The sequence below is a fragment of the Myxocyprinus asiaticus genome, chromosome 19 (genome assembly GCF_019703515.2).
Source record: "Myxocyprinus asiaticus isolate MX2 ecotype Aquarium Trade chromosome 19, UBuf_Myxa_2, whole genome shotgun sequence".
Classification (NCBI taxonomy): Eukaryota; Metazoa; Chordata; class Actinopteri; order Cypriniformes; family Catostomidae; genus Myxocyprinus; species Myxocyprinus asiaticus.
In genome coordinates, this window is record NC_059362.1 from 3,462,521 (window position 1) to 3,477,476 (window position 14,956).

Sequence of the window (14,956 nt, forward strand, 5' to 3'; positions counted from 1 at the left end):
CGCATGCCCAAGTGGCTGCGGTACCCAACAGTTCAGCAAAAGAGCGGTTTCCTCGTTCCCTGGGTCACATACCCGGTGTGCACGGCCGTCATCATGACCACCATCCACCATTCCATTTTTGCAGGTTTGGTGCTCCAGCGGCGGTCTCCCCGCCCTTGCGCGCCAAGTTGTGGCACAAATCCGCCCCCGATGTGACAGTCTCCACGGGTCACGAGGACAGGCCTCTTCCTCCCCTGTCCCAGGCTGATCCAGGGGTTGTTACAAGGAGCCAGGTAAGTGCTTCGATGTCCCTAGACTCAGCACGGCCACGACATGCTGTGGAACCTCGAGCTCCGCCCCGCCGTGAGGCCCCACCTGCCGGTATGTCCAATGAGATTGTCCCGTCGGTCCCCCTCGCGTGGAGCTTGGATGCGTGGCTTGCGCTTTCCAATCCATCGCGATGTGTGATCCGGACCGTCCGACTCGGCTACGCAATTCAGTTCGCCAGCTGTCCGCCCAGGTTCAGCGGTATCCACTTCACCTTGGTGAAGGACGAAAACGCTGCTACCTTGCGCGCGGAGATCGCCATCCTCCTACGGAACAAACTGTCCCTCCAGCCAAGATGAAAGAAGGGGTTTTACAGCCCCTAATTCATCATACCAAAAAAAGGCGGTGAGTTGCGGCCAATCTTGGACCTGCGATTACTGAACCGGGCTTTACACAGACTCCCGTTCAAGATGCTGACGCAAAGATTCATTCTGGCCAGCGTCTGGCATCAAGATTGGTTCGCGGCGGTAGACCTGAAGGACATGTACTTTCACGTCTCGATTCTACCTTGACACAGACCCTTCCTGCAGTTTGCATTTGAGGGTCGGGCGTATCAGTACAAGGTCCTCCCTTTCGGTATATCCTTGTCCCCTCACGTCTTCACGAAAGTCGCAGAGGCAGCTCTTGCCCCATTAAGGGAGGTGGACATTCGCATTCTCAACTTTCTTGACGATTGGCTAATCCTAGCTCACTCTCGGGACATGATTTGTGCACACAGGGACTTGGTGCTCTCTCACCTCAGCCGATTAGGGCTTCGGGTCAACTGGAAAATCTAGCAAGCTCCTCCTGGTTCAGAGCATCTCTTTTCTCGGTTTGGAGTTGGACTCAGTCTCGTTGACAGCACGCCTCATGAACGAGCGTGCACAGTCAGTGCTGACCTGTTTGATGGCGTTCAGACAGAAAACAGCAGTTCCACTGAAACTCTTTCAGAGGCTCCGCTTGGGTTGATGCATATCAGACCGCTTCAGCACTGGCTTCAGACTCGAGTCCCGAGATGGGCATGGCACCGCGGGACACATCGCGTGGTCATCACGCCGGTCTGTCACCACCTCTTCAGCCCTTGGACAGACCTCGCGTTCCCCTAGAGCAGGTCTCCAGGCACGTTGTGGTCACGACAAACGCCTCCAAGATGGGCTGGGGTGCCGTTTGCAGCGGGCACGCAGCCGCCGCCTTGTGGATGGGCCCGTGGCTGTGTTGGCACATCAACTGCCTCGAGTTGCTGGCAATTCTGCTCGCCCTGCGGAGGTTCCGGCCGTTGAAGGGCAAGCACATGTTAGTTCGAACAGATAACACGGCAATGGTAGCATATGTCAACCACCAAGGCGGTCTACGCTCTCGCTGTATGTCATAACTCGCCCGCCGTCTTCTCCTCTGGAGTCAGCAGCACCTCAAGTCGCTGTGAGCCACTCACATCCCGGGCGACCTCAACACTGCAGCGGACACACTGTCACGGCAGGTTACCCTCAGGGGAGAGTGGAGACTCCACCCTCAGGTGGTCCAGCTGATCTGGAGTCGATTCAGACAGGCACAGGTAGACCTGATCGCCTCCCAAGAATCCTCCCACTGCCCGCTCTGGTACGCCCTGACTGAGGCACCTCTCGGTATAGACGTGCTGGCACACAGCTGGCCCCCTGGACTGCGCAAATATGTGTTTCCCCCAGTGAGCCTACTTGCACAGACTCTGTGCAAGGTCAGGGAGGACGAGGAGCAGGTCATCCTGGTAGCACCCTACTGGCCCACCCAGACATGGTTCTCGGACCTCACGCTCCTTGCGACAGCCCCCCCCCCCCCCAGGCGAATTCCCCTGAGGAAGGACCTTCTTTCTCAGGGACGGGGCACCATCTGGCACCCGTGACTAGACCTCTGGAATCTCCATGTCTGACCCCTGGATGGGACATGCAAGACCTAAGCGGTCACTTAGGCTAGGGCCCCCTCTACGAGGTGCCTGTATGCCTTTAAGTGGCATCTGTTCGCTAAGTGGTGTTCTTCCCGACAGGAAGACCCCTAGAGATGCATTGTCGGATTGGTGCTTTCCTTCCTGCAGGAGAGGTTGGAAGGGCGGCTGTCCCCTTCCACCTTGAAGGTGTACGTAGTCGCTATAGCAGCACATCACGACGCAGTGGACGGTAAGTCCTTAGGGAAGCACGACCTGATCATCAGGTTCCTGAGAGGCGCCAGAAGGCTGAACCCCTCCAGACCGTGCCTCGTTCCCTCATGAGACCTCTCTGTAGTTCTTCAGGGTCTACAGAGAGCCCCCTTTGAGCCTTTGCAGTCAGCTGAGCTTAAGGCACTCTCCTTGAAGACTGCCATCCTGACTGCGCTCACTTCCATCAAGAGGGTAGGAGACCTGCAAGTGTTCTCTGTCAGCGAAACGTGCCTGGAGTTCGGTCCGGGCTACTCTCATGTGATCTTTAGACCCCGACCGGGCTATGTGCCCAAGGTTCCAATGACCCCTTTTAGGGACCAGGTGGTGAACCTGCGAGCGCTGCCCCAGGAGGAGGCAGACCCAGCCCTGTCGTTTCTGTGTCCGGTGCGCACTTTATGCATCTATTTGGATCGCACGCAGAGCTTTAGGATCTCTGAGCAGCTCTTTGTCTGCTTTGGTGGACAGCGGAAAGGAAGTGCTGTCTCCAAGCAGAGGATCGCCCACTGGCTCATTGACGCTATAGCTATGGCATATCATGCCCAGGACATGCAGCCCCCGGTAGGGCTACGAGCCCATTCTACCAGAGGTATAGCGGCCTCCTGGGCCCTGGCCAGGGGTGCCTCTCTAACAGACATTTGCAGAGCAGCGGGCTGGGCAACACCCAACACCTTTGCAAGGTTCTACAACCTCCGGGTTGAACCGGCTTTGTCCCGTGTAGTGGCACGCAATACAAGCAGATAAGTCCAGGATAGCGTGCCGGGTGTATTGCTTGCACATAGCGCCTTTCACCCCTCCTGAGCTGAAGACGTGCGCTATTAACTCCCAGTAGTGTTCACAAACTATGTTCCCTGGTTGACTTCCTCCGAGCCCTGTGGCAGTCAAGTTTTTGGAGAGACTCACTTCTGGCCCAGTACACGTGCTAACTAAAACCCCTGTTTTGGGGTAGGTGCTCCGCATGTGGCGGTTCCCTGTAGGTAACCCCATGCGATGTATATCTTCCGCTTATTCGTTTCCCTGTTGGCAAACTGCATCTTCCTTGGGCAAAGGCCCCTCTGCCACAGTCTCCATGTTTGTAGTAACTCCTCCCCTGTTGGGTAGGACCTACCATGAGATTTCCCCACATGACATACTTCTGGCATAGCTCGGCAAGACCATGAGACGTATTCCCACATAAATACCGCCCCCCCCCCCTCGGAGCGAGGTGTGGTCTCCGCGGTGTCCTCCCCTTGGGAGGGACACCCCCCGACTAGACCTGGTTGGCCCAGTCGGATAATCCCTCTTTTTTTTGGGGAGTGGAAAAAAAGAAGGGGAAAATAGGCCACGACTGGGCTAGCCTGTCTCTATCTTTTGGGTAGTCGACTTGTCCCCAAAGGGCCGTTCGACACTCATAACTATGTTGGGGGAGGTTACGTGTCTGCCTGGTGCGCTGGCTACGAGGCACACAGTTGTCTGCCCGTCACACACCACCAGTTCACATAACACAGTTCAGCCAGTTGCGCCGTTTTGTATAGGGACCCCTAGTGTCACTACATCGACACAACGTCGGGTGAGTGACAGATAGGGAACGTCCTGGTTACTTTCGTAACCTCCGTTCCCTGATGGAGGGAACGAGACATTGTGTCCCTCCTGCCACAACACTGAACTACCGGCTGAAATGGCCGGACCTTGTCTCAGCTCCTCAGCATAAAACCTGAATGAGTGGTTGCACGCCAGTTCCTTTTATACCCGTATGTTCGGGGGAGTGGCATGCAAATACCACTCGCCAATTTTCATTGGTCTTTTATCAAAGACCAGAGGTGTCTTGGGCTCCCAAGAGTGACCCCTAGTGTCACTACATCGACACAATGTCTCGTTCCCTCCATCAAGGAATGGAGGTTACGCAAGTAACCATGACGTTCCAGGGAATGAGGAAGTGGGAGACGGCGTACTTCGTTCTAATAAGTCTTTATTTAACAAAAATCCTTACTTCTCAGCAGAATACCTCCCAAATCTCTCTCTCTCTCTCTCTCTCTCTCTCTCACACACACACACGCACACACACACACACACACACACTTTATTGGCCCTGGAGGAAATGTAATTCTCTTATGTATGGCAAAAAAAAAAATAATAATAATAATTTTGTGTGTGTTGACAGAGGGGTTTTAATGAGTTGAGAGAGGTAAAGCAGTTTCATTTCACCGGCTGGCCTGATCATGGAGTACCGTATCACGCTACTGGACTGCTGTCATTTATCCGTCGAGTCAAGATGTCCAACCCTCCCACAGCAGGGCCTATCGTCGTACACTGCAGGTACAGTGATGCACAAATTCTAGGTACTTGCACACGTTTGAGAGTTCATGTGAACAGTGCTGATTGTCCTAATGGGCAGGAATTTGTCAGAAAAGTTCTATACTGATGCTCTGTGTAAACAAAGATGTAATAAAGCGCAACAGTCTGGTTCCGGAAGTAAAAATCCCCATAATTTTTTACCCATAGGTGAATTGATTAATAATGGTAACATAAAACCTTTAAAGACAGACCTAACGTGAGCTCTGAGTTTGTTAATCGATGATATATGTTAAGGCCATCATCTGCATAGTTTGACATTTTTTTTAGAAATCGCGTTTAATAGTGGAATTCCTGGTGAAGAACTTACCCATGATCGTGAAGAAAATAAACAAACCAATAAGAGAATGGCGGCCTACACACCGCACCAAACAAGCACTGCAGCAACCACCCAAACACATGCCGAGGATGAATGATGCAATCTATATTTGTAAATATCTGAATATTTTGCCATGAAATTAAAATATTGTTACTATACTTATAATCAACAACTTCAAATCAATAGTTTTATGTTTTTCCATCGTTTTTAATTTGTTTACGTCAGTCACAATGCTTTTTGGGATTGTAGTTCATGCCCTCATTAAAGACATAAAGTACACAGTCTTGTACCTTTTTTTCTGATTTGTAAATACTGTTTTGCTTAAAAACAATGTTTGTAATGTTATGATTAAACTCGGTGCTTGTTGGTTTGCTTCATGGCTTACAACTCATTTATGAAGGATTTTAGGAAATCCCTATGGAAAAAATTAACAGAAAAAATACTTCCAGAACCAAGATGCCTGAAGAAGTGGGCAGGCACTGTTTCGCTCTATATTTACGGTTCGAGCATGTGCAAGATTACATGCTGACATGGTTTGTCTGCTTTTAAAGAGTTTAAGCAGATAAATAAGTTCTGACAGAGCTGAAGCATTACTCCACATCTTGAACTTGCCAATCTATGTAACACATGAGTCTGAAATATATCTAGTAGAACATTAACATAAAAAATATTGCGTGTTCAGTTCCAAATAATTTGTGCTGTTTCCATCTTTCCTAATATAATAGCTTGTGTGAATGACTTGTTTCTTTATAGAAAAAGTTGATCCGACAAAGTTTCATGCATAAAAGTGGCTAATGAGTAATAAAGTAATAATTGGTCTGCAATAGTTTGAAGAAACTGAGGTTATGGGCCCTATTTAAAGAGCATTAACACTAAGTGTAGGACTGTGATTTAAGTCATATGTACAAAATCAATGGGCATGGCCATGAAGTTTTGGTATTTTCGTGCAAGCATGCACTAACATGCGCAAGTTGGTTTGGTGAAAATGTATGCACAAAAGCACAAATGGGCTGGGTAAAGTGCAATTTAATTCTGAGGTTTTTCTCTGGTTATTCCACCATCTGCGTCCTATTATATAGTCCATTCCCTGTCAAGCACCAGCGATATAAACAAAGACAGAACATTCATAAGGAGTTGGTAGTGTAAATGGACTGTATGTAGTGAATTAGAAGAATTGAAATATGGACTTATGTTCAGGCATATTTCTATGACAGCTCCTTTTATATGCATGGAAAATGTGGTTCTCGTCAGGATTTTTAGGCTATGGTAAATTAAAGAGAATGTAAGTATTATTATTCATTTTCATCTTCCGAATCATGGCTAGTGTTAACAGTGTTTGTATCGGAACACACTTCACTTCTACCGGTCGATTTTGAAAAGTTAAATTCATTTATTGAAACCAAAAATATTTCTGAATACAAATGACACTTGAAACGTAACAAAATTATAATTAAAAAAAAAAAAAAAAATTGTCTAAAAAAATCATACAAATTTCAAACATTTTACCCTCAACATCATTTGCAGTGACTTAAAAATCACTCTAAGACAACAGGTGGAAAAATACCAACATAAATTAGATTATAAATACAATTGTAAATATAGCCTAAACATAATAATAACAATAATAATAATTGAAAAAATAAACAATGACCTTTAGAAAGTTTAACACAAATCTGATAAATATTTGTTTCATAAAATGGCTGCAACATTGATTGTCAGGGATATAATTTGATGCTATGTACTTTGAGTTTGGACATGACATTTTTTACCATCTGCTCATGGAATCTCCAAACTGCAAATGCATTAACTGAGTTTAGACTTTGCGCCGCGATTAGACTTGCTTCTCAAACATCTTAGCGCATTGACCTATTTCTCAGGAAATTAGACAATTGTGCTTTGCGCTACTTCATTAACATATGATACACCCAGAGTTTGCATGCATACACCCACAGATAGCTCAAACACTCCCACTTGCGCTTTGTGCTGGCACGAAAATTGCATGGTCATTGCGTGTAGCCCTTAGCGCAGTCACGAAAATAGAGCCCTATATCAGAATTCTTCATATTTTCATGAAAAGTACAGCGTTGGATGAAAGAGATTACATCAAGCTTAGATTTTCTATCCACTTTTATACTTTCAACAGTTATTAAACAATGTGTTGATGTAATTGACAATTGTGGAAATCCATCTCTCTGTTGGGGATGTAGAATGGGTTCTTATGTTGCAGAAGAGAATGCAGTGTCATTGGTTAATGACATCACTTCCTGTTCTTGGGGTCTTTACCGCAGCTCATGTGCATATGAATGGTCTTGCGGTTGTTGTATTACTGCCAGCGTCCACATCTGACAGTACTGGCCGGAGTCTCAGCAGCTCCTGTGACCCTTTGCACTGTTTCTGACAGACGTGATAGACAGGCTAAGAATCATTTTAACATTTCACATCACCACGCTGCCTGTCGCTCATGCCCTAAGAAAAGGATGTGGTCTGATTTGCATTGCTGCATGCACAAAGAAATCCTTGATGCAGCTTTTCCTCTCTACTGCCTCGCAGTCTGTTTTTTTCATGGCATGGTGTTGACAGTCAGTCAAACAGCAACAGTATGAACATTTTAAATCAGTGGTTCTCAACTGGTTTTGCTTCAGGATTTTACATTGGACATCAAATGGTGACCCATCACTTTTCCAGGATTGTTTATTGAAAAAAACAACAACATATTTTTAAAGTCAAACATTGAAACATTTACATGAATTGCATATTATATTATGAAAATTGACAAATTTGTAAATACATAAACAAAAGCAGAAGGTTGAAACACTGGGCCAAATATTGTATTAGTATTAGTCATATTACAAAGTAACAAATGAGTTGACCAAAATACCATTCAAAAGTTCAATTGGACAGCCTTTTAACGTCAAGTGTTTTCTCCTCTGTTCTCCTTAAAACTTGATAAGATTGTTTATTTTGAAGGGCTGTTGATTTTAGACATTAATTATATAAAAAAAAAATTACACAATATTAAATTTAACCCAATAAATCATGCCCCTGGACTGTAATAAGGATTTTTCCTACTAGCTTAAAGTAGCACCTTCATGTTTTTGTGAGTCCCAGTCAGCAGGGGGCAGTAAGTGCAACTCCAGCTGTACAGATAACTAAACACACTTAAGGCTGATTATATTTCTGCTGAAATATAACCTGCAGCATAGGCTCCGTATAGTGGCCAGCGTGATGGTTTGCATTTACAGTTCTGCATTGGTTTCTGCATCGTTTTGGGAGTACACCGCCAAAATGCTAACTATATGTTTCAGAAATAAACAAAAGCAATGCAAGCCATGTACTGTATTTTCTGGATTAGAAAATAAATGATGAAATTACTGCATGCTTGTTCATGAGTCTCTTATATAATAAAACATACATCTTTTGGCATTCTTTTGATGTTCCATGCTGAAAAAGAAATCATCAAATTAATTAAAATACTCGCCAGAATAACACAAATTGGGTGTTGTTTTAAAGACTTTACAATGCATATAGGCAATATAACCAAGTCTTATCAGGTGCTTTTTATTTTCCTGACAAATAAGAAGTGTCCCGTTGTGAAAGATGATTATTTACTGTACACAATACTGTCGAACAAATAAGTAGCGCAAATCATTGTGCAGATCAGAAAGTTTGTGAGTAGAATACAAAACATATTATTTCACTCACATATCAAATTAATATCAAGTAAAGGCCCGTAGAAAAAAACTGGTAGAGTTTATAAGCTGTAAACAGATATCTTTTGTCGCATTTCGCTTGTAACTTCATGAAACACAAACAGAACATAAAAACAGCAAATGCTCCGGATTGAGACAACTGCTTTAATGGTCCCGAGTCCAAATACAATTTGATATAAAGCATAGATATTAAAATAATCTAGGATAAAATTTGACGCTACCTCAGAATTCCTTGTTATCATCCTGGGAGGGGGGGCAGTCTCTAGTTACATAGTGGACCAATCACAGCTGTTGTGGTCTGCGGTTATAATTTTTAAGTGGTGCATGTCAGACTATGCCGTAACCGCCGTAGCTACGCATAGCCCACGCCATATGTTTGACGCAGAAGTATAAATCGTCCTTTACTTAAGATGAGAACGAGTTCTTGCGTTCAAACACAGCTGGACGAAGCACATCTCACATAGCATGAGTTCATAAATTCAAAAACACGTATTTATGGCGAGATGCATCCAAAGTGAGATGCTCCAAAAGCATCCTTTTGACGCAGGTTTACATGGATGCATACTTAGAAAAGCCAGTATAATAATTCTACCTCGGACTGATTGACAAATTCAATTGCAAAATGGATTGCTGTGAACTGTAGGCCAATGATAGGCTAATGTTCAATAATATGGAAATAAACAATATGTTGCCTTCTGAAGACACTTTTCGTATTGTCTAATCAATGCTTTACCCGTCTGCTACAATAATGTAATGTTTTTTTTGTTTTTGTTTTTTGTTTTTTCAATTATTATATTTATCCTTATTTAAATATGACTATTTATAATTAATTATATATTTAATTATTTTTATTTGGGGGCCTTTCTTGGCTTTCTTGAACAATTGATTTGTTTTTTACCTCAACAAATGTTTGAAGTTACTCATTTAAATTAAGTTCTGCTCTTTATGTAGTAATACTTTATTTTCTCATAAAAAAATGAATCTTCAGGAATTGCTCAGATGTTCAAGCAGTTTAATGTTTATTCAAGTGTGCGGCTCACACATTTACAGTACATCTCTCTGCTGTTGTTACACCTCACATAGTTTGCTAAAATGATCATGAGAGAATGATTTCTCCCCTGCTCTGTCCCTGTCAGTGCTGGAGCCGGCCGGACAGGATGTTATATCGTGATTGACATCATGTTGGACATGGCGGAGAGAGAGGGTGTGGTGGACATCTATAACTGTGTCAAAGCTCTGCGCTCCAGACGAATCAACATGGTGCAGACCGAGGTATGTGGCTGTCTGAAACCGCCAGGTGTGTTAACGTTTTTTTAAACATGTTACTTCACCCTATTCATTGAATGAGTAAAGTTGTCATAAAAGTCTTCAGGATAACAACAATGATAGTACATTACAGTACAAGTCAAAGGTTTGGACACACTAACTCATTCTTCTTCATCATTATTAGTTTACATACAGTTGTGCTCAAAAGTTGCATACCCTGGCAGAAATTGTGAAATTTTGGCATTGATTTTGAAAATATGACTGATCATGCAAATAAACCGTCTTTTATTTAAGGATAGTGATCATATGAAGCCATTTATTATCACATAGTTGTTTGGCTCCTTTTTAAATCATAATGGTAACAGAAATCACTCAAATGGCCCTGATCAAAAGTTTACATACCCTTGAATGTTTGGCCTTGTTACAGACACACAAGGTGACACACACAGGTTTAAATGGCAATTAATATTATACTGTATATTAGAATAGTAGTGTATTTAGTATAGTGACCAAAAATCTTCTATTTTATCTTCTTCAAAGTAGCCAGTCTTTGTCTGCAAACTCTGTTCATTCTCTTCAGAATCGTCACGAGGTGCTTCATCCTGAGATACAAAGGAACAATTAATAGTTGCTTACAAAACTAATTTTAAGGATTTAAGCAATTAGATTAAAAGGCTTTAAGATCATGAGAAACATACGTTCAATGAAGCGTGTTCAGCTCGCATATATGTATAGATTACACACAAAATGACATACCCTGGTTTCTCTCTGACTCTCAGGAACAGTACATTTTCATCCACGATGCCATTCTGGAGGCATGTTTGTGCGGGGAGACGGCGATTCCCATTTGCGAGTTCAAAGCCGCGTACTACGACATGATCCGCATCGACTCTCAGAGCAACTCCTCTCACCTCAAAGATGAATTCCAGGTAAACAATGCTGCTTCTTATCCTGCAAAAATCATTCTCTCTATCAGTCTTTTTGTCTTGTTCTTCAGTAAAAATATCTAAACAAACTTAACAAGATGCATTTAATTAAAAAGCAAACTGGCAAGATAGTAAGACTTGCTTTTAGATAATAAATCTTAATTCAATTACTATATATTATTTTTTTTATATTATTTTTTTATTTAAATATTTTTTATTTTAATAATAATAATTATTATTATTATAATTTCTTATAGGGCTGTAAATCATTGAAACTTTTTTAACTAACTAATCACACAGTTTTCTGTGATTAATCATGATTAATCATGGTACATTAAAATAAACATTAAAATATAATCATAAAAATATATAAATTTATTGGTGGTTCAAAGAACTTGCAAGAAATTGGTTAGTCATAATTTATTTTAATTATTTAAATATGTACATGATAAAATGTTTAGTTTGCGCAGATAGAGTTAATTAGACACATTTTTACAGGTCAAAAATGTAATATTTTTACAAGTATATGTATAAATGCCATAATATCAGTGGACATGCTGTAATTAAAAGTTGGGCAAAAATTTCTGCCGTTTTCCAGTAGACTTTTTTTAAGAATCAAATGGGCAGATTCGGTTCATATCAAGCTTTATTGGCAAGAGAAACTTAAGTGTACATTTCCAATGCATTATTACACACTATACATACAGATATATAAAAAAGTTTAAAATCTTAAAACTGTTATTTTCTCTGGTTGCCGTTAAGTCTTGTTTTTGACACTGGTACAGATGATAGTGAGAGAGCGTTTACGGCAGCTTTCCCGTAAATCTCTCACACCTGGCTCACTGCTTGCAGGTGAAGTCTCATTTCTCCATACAGTAATCCTCTTCCATGTTTATTATGGCCGGGACATGCGTCGCACATAATGAATAAGTGTGCACTGCTCCACACAATCAGTTTCTGTGCTAGGATGTGCAGTCGAGTGGAGCGTGTACCTCCTGGAAATTTCCGGCAGTTTTAGCCAAAGGAAGTGGAAGTGAAAAAAAAAGGGATACTGCAATTTTGTGTTAAACAGTCAACTATTAATCACATAAAATATCGAGTTTAATTTCCCAGCAAATGTTTTTTTAAATTAAGTTTATTTTTCTTATCCCAGTGGCAAATATTTTTTCTTGTCCAACAAAAATTTTGTGGGGTTTATCTTTGTCTTATTTTTACTGGAAGACACGACAAAAATGCTGACTCAGAAATCGATTTTTTGCAGTGTATTTGCAGTGTACAAAATTGCTCCCATTCTCAGCAAAGTTAACCCTAAACCTCTGCCATTGTGCTGTCTTTTGATCATGAATGTGTCCTTTATTTCCTGCCCTGTCCAGACGCTGAACTCTGTGACCCCTCAGCCCCAGCCTGAAGATTGCAGCATCGCTCTGCTTCCGCGAAATCATGACAAGAACCGTTTCATGGACAACCTCCCTCCAGACCGCTGCCTGCCTTTCCTCATCACCATAGATGGAGAGAGCAGTAACTACATCAATGCAGCACTCATGGACGTAAGTATTCCTTCATGAGATCAGAGGCCTCCCTCTCTAGTCCTCTGCCTCCTGTATGTTAGACACAGAAAGCTAGAGACAAATCCAGGTGGCGTGTCCTTTGAGTTGGACAGATGTAATCGTGTGCCACTTTTTAAACTCATTCTTGCTGCTCCATCATGAGCCGTGAGCCACATAGATTGGTGGTAGTTACATACCAATCATTGTTGTAATAATTTGTCTTGAATATAGACGGAATTGAAATTATTTTTCAATATTCTGTAGCCCAGACAACATATAATTCTTCCTGATGGCTGCATGTGGTCGTAAATGGAACTTTTTTTCATTTGGGTGTTCAAAAATAATAAAGTCCAAAATATCTTTAGTGACATTATTGGGAAGGGCGAGGTAAGTAATTTATTAAAGGAAAAGAAAAAAAAAAGAAATGAAATTTTTGTCATTTACTCAGTCATGTCTTTACCTTCTTATGTTAAACACAAAAAGAGACGTTAGGCAGAATGTCCAGGCTGCTCTTTTCCGTACAACTAAAGTGAATGGGAACTGGGGCTGTCAAACATTCAAATGCGCATTCATCGGTCATGAGAAACAATGTTGTTTGATATGATTGACACCAAACTAGGCACCTCATTCTAACTTGCCACCTCAAGATGCAGCAAACACAATGCAACACATTTGAATGTTTGTTTTTTTTTCATTGAAAGCAAGCACAAATTACATTTGAGAGCTGTGGTGAAAGGGAAAATTTACAGAGAACATTAACCTAAATGCATGCATGAAAAAAAGTGCTTTGAAATTTGCAGACAAATTAGAAGTGTCCCGTTTTGATAATTTATTAACATTTTTGTACTGTACTTTCTGTTGTAATCAGTAAAAGCATCAAACTCATCAAATAGCCATGTGTCATATGTTAGCCATACAAACACATTAGCTTTCCTGGATCAGATGACGTCATTGGAAATGCTGTAGCGTCATGGAACGCTAAACAAATCGGATTGGGTTCAGATTGCTCCAACCAGTGGTGATAGTCCTCCATATTTGGGCCGAGAGTCATATGATCAATCACTCTAATTGCATATGGCCACCAGGAGATGGTGCCAAGTACACAACAAAGACTTAATGATGACTCAAATGGCACAGAATGAAACCCATTTTGTGAAATCTCTTTACTAAAATCATGTCTCCATGCTATGCAAACCTTTAGTCATTGTTGTGTTTACATGTATAATTAGTTCTTATGTACAGTTTTTATGTTTTATTTGTTTGGAGAGGCTTTTGGACACTAGGATGAATTATTTTTGTAATGCTATAACTTTTGATTGCTTTGTTGAATCAACACAAAAATGTACTCAGATACAGTTGACATGATTGGGAACAAAACAAAAACAGGTTTTCAGAGCCATCTTATTTACACCCAGATATACACTACCGGTCAAAAGTTTTGAAACACTTGACTGAAATGTTTCTCATGATCTTAAAAATCTTTTGATCTGAAGGCGTATGCTTAAATGTTTGAAGTTAGTTTTGTAGACAAAAATATAATTGTGTCACCATATTAATTAATTTCATTATAAAACTAAAATTTAATAAAAATAAAAAAAATTGAAATTGATGACTTGGACCAAATAATAAAGAAAAGCAGCCAATAAGTGCCCAACATAGATGGGAACTCCTTCAATACTGTTTAAAAAGCATCCCAGGGGGATACCTCAAGAAGTTGGTTGAGAAAATGTCAAGAGTACATGTCTGAAAATTCTAGACAAAGGGTGACTACTTTGAAGATGCTCAAATATAACACAGTTTTGATTTATTTTGGATTTAGTTTAGTCACATAATTCCCATAGTTCCATTTATGTTATTCCATAGTTTTGATGACTTTACTATTACTCTAAAATGTGAAAAAATAAGTGTTTCAAAATTTTTGACCGGTAGTGTATATTATCAAATCAGAAAAAAGTATTTTTTTTTTCAGCAGTTTCTTAGGCTGAGAGTCTCAGAATTTATAATAATCTATATCATTAAAAAAAAAAAAAAAAAAAAAAAAAACTAGATTTTTTATTTTGTGTATTTCACAGAAACAAGAAGTCTTTAAGAACACATTAAAGGGTTAAATTAATGGAAAGATCAGTGTTTACATTCTTTAGAATTTCTCTTTTTGTGTTCACGGAAGACAAAAATTCATAAAGGTTTGAAACAACATGAGGGTGAGTAAATGATGACAGAATTTTCAGTAGCACAATTGTTTTAAAAACTAAATTGAAAATGCAATGCAATTTGTTTAGTAACTAGTTTCATCTGATGAGTGTCAATCCATCCGTCTCCTAGTTGTCTATTTTTTGTGGCTGTTTGTGTATAATAAAGTGAATTAGCTTGTGTTAGCACTTGTTTTAATCATATAGAGCACTGTCGTT

General features: G+C 41.1%; 1 protein-coding gene across 3 annotated transcripts in view; it reads left to right on the plus strand.

The window, feature by feature from the left end:
- The window catches only part of ptprk (protein tyrosine phosphatase receptor type K), a 297,329-nt gene that overhangs the window by 274,434 nt on the left and 7,939 nt on the right, over positions 1-14,956 (plus strand). For all 3 annotated transcript variants that reach the window (XM_051644804.1, XM_051644805.1, XM_051644806.1), the window contains 4 exons: positions 4,590-4,744; positions 9,946-10,081; positions 10,855-11,004; positions 12,375-12,548. In XM_051644804.1, coding sequence (XP_051500764.1) covers positions 4,590-4,744; positions 9,946-10,081; positions 10,855-11,004; positions 12,375-12,548 — 615 coding nt within the window. The remainder of the gene's footprint in view (positions 1-4,589; positions 4,745-9,945; positions 10,082-10,854; positions 11,005-12,374; positions 12,549-14,956) is intronic.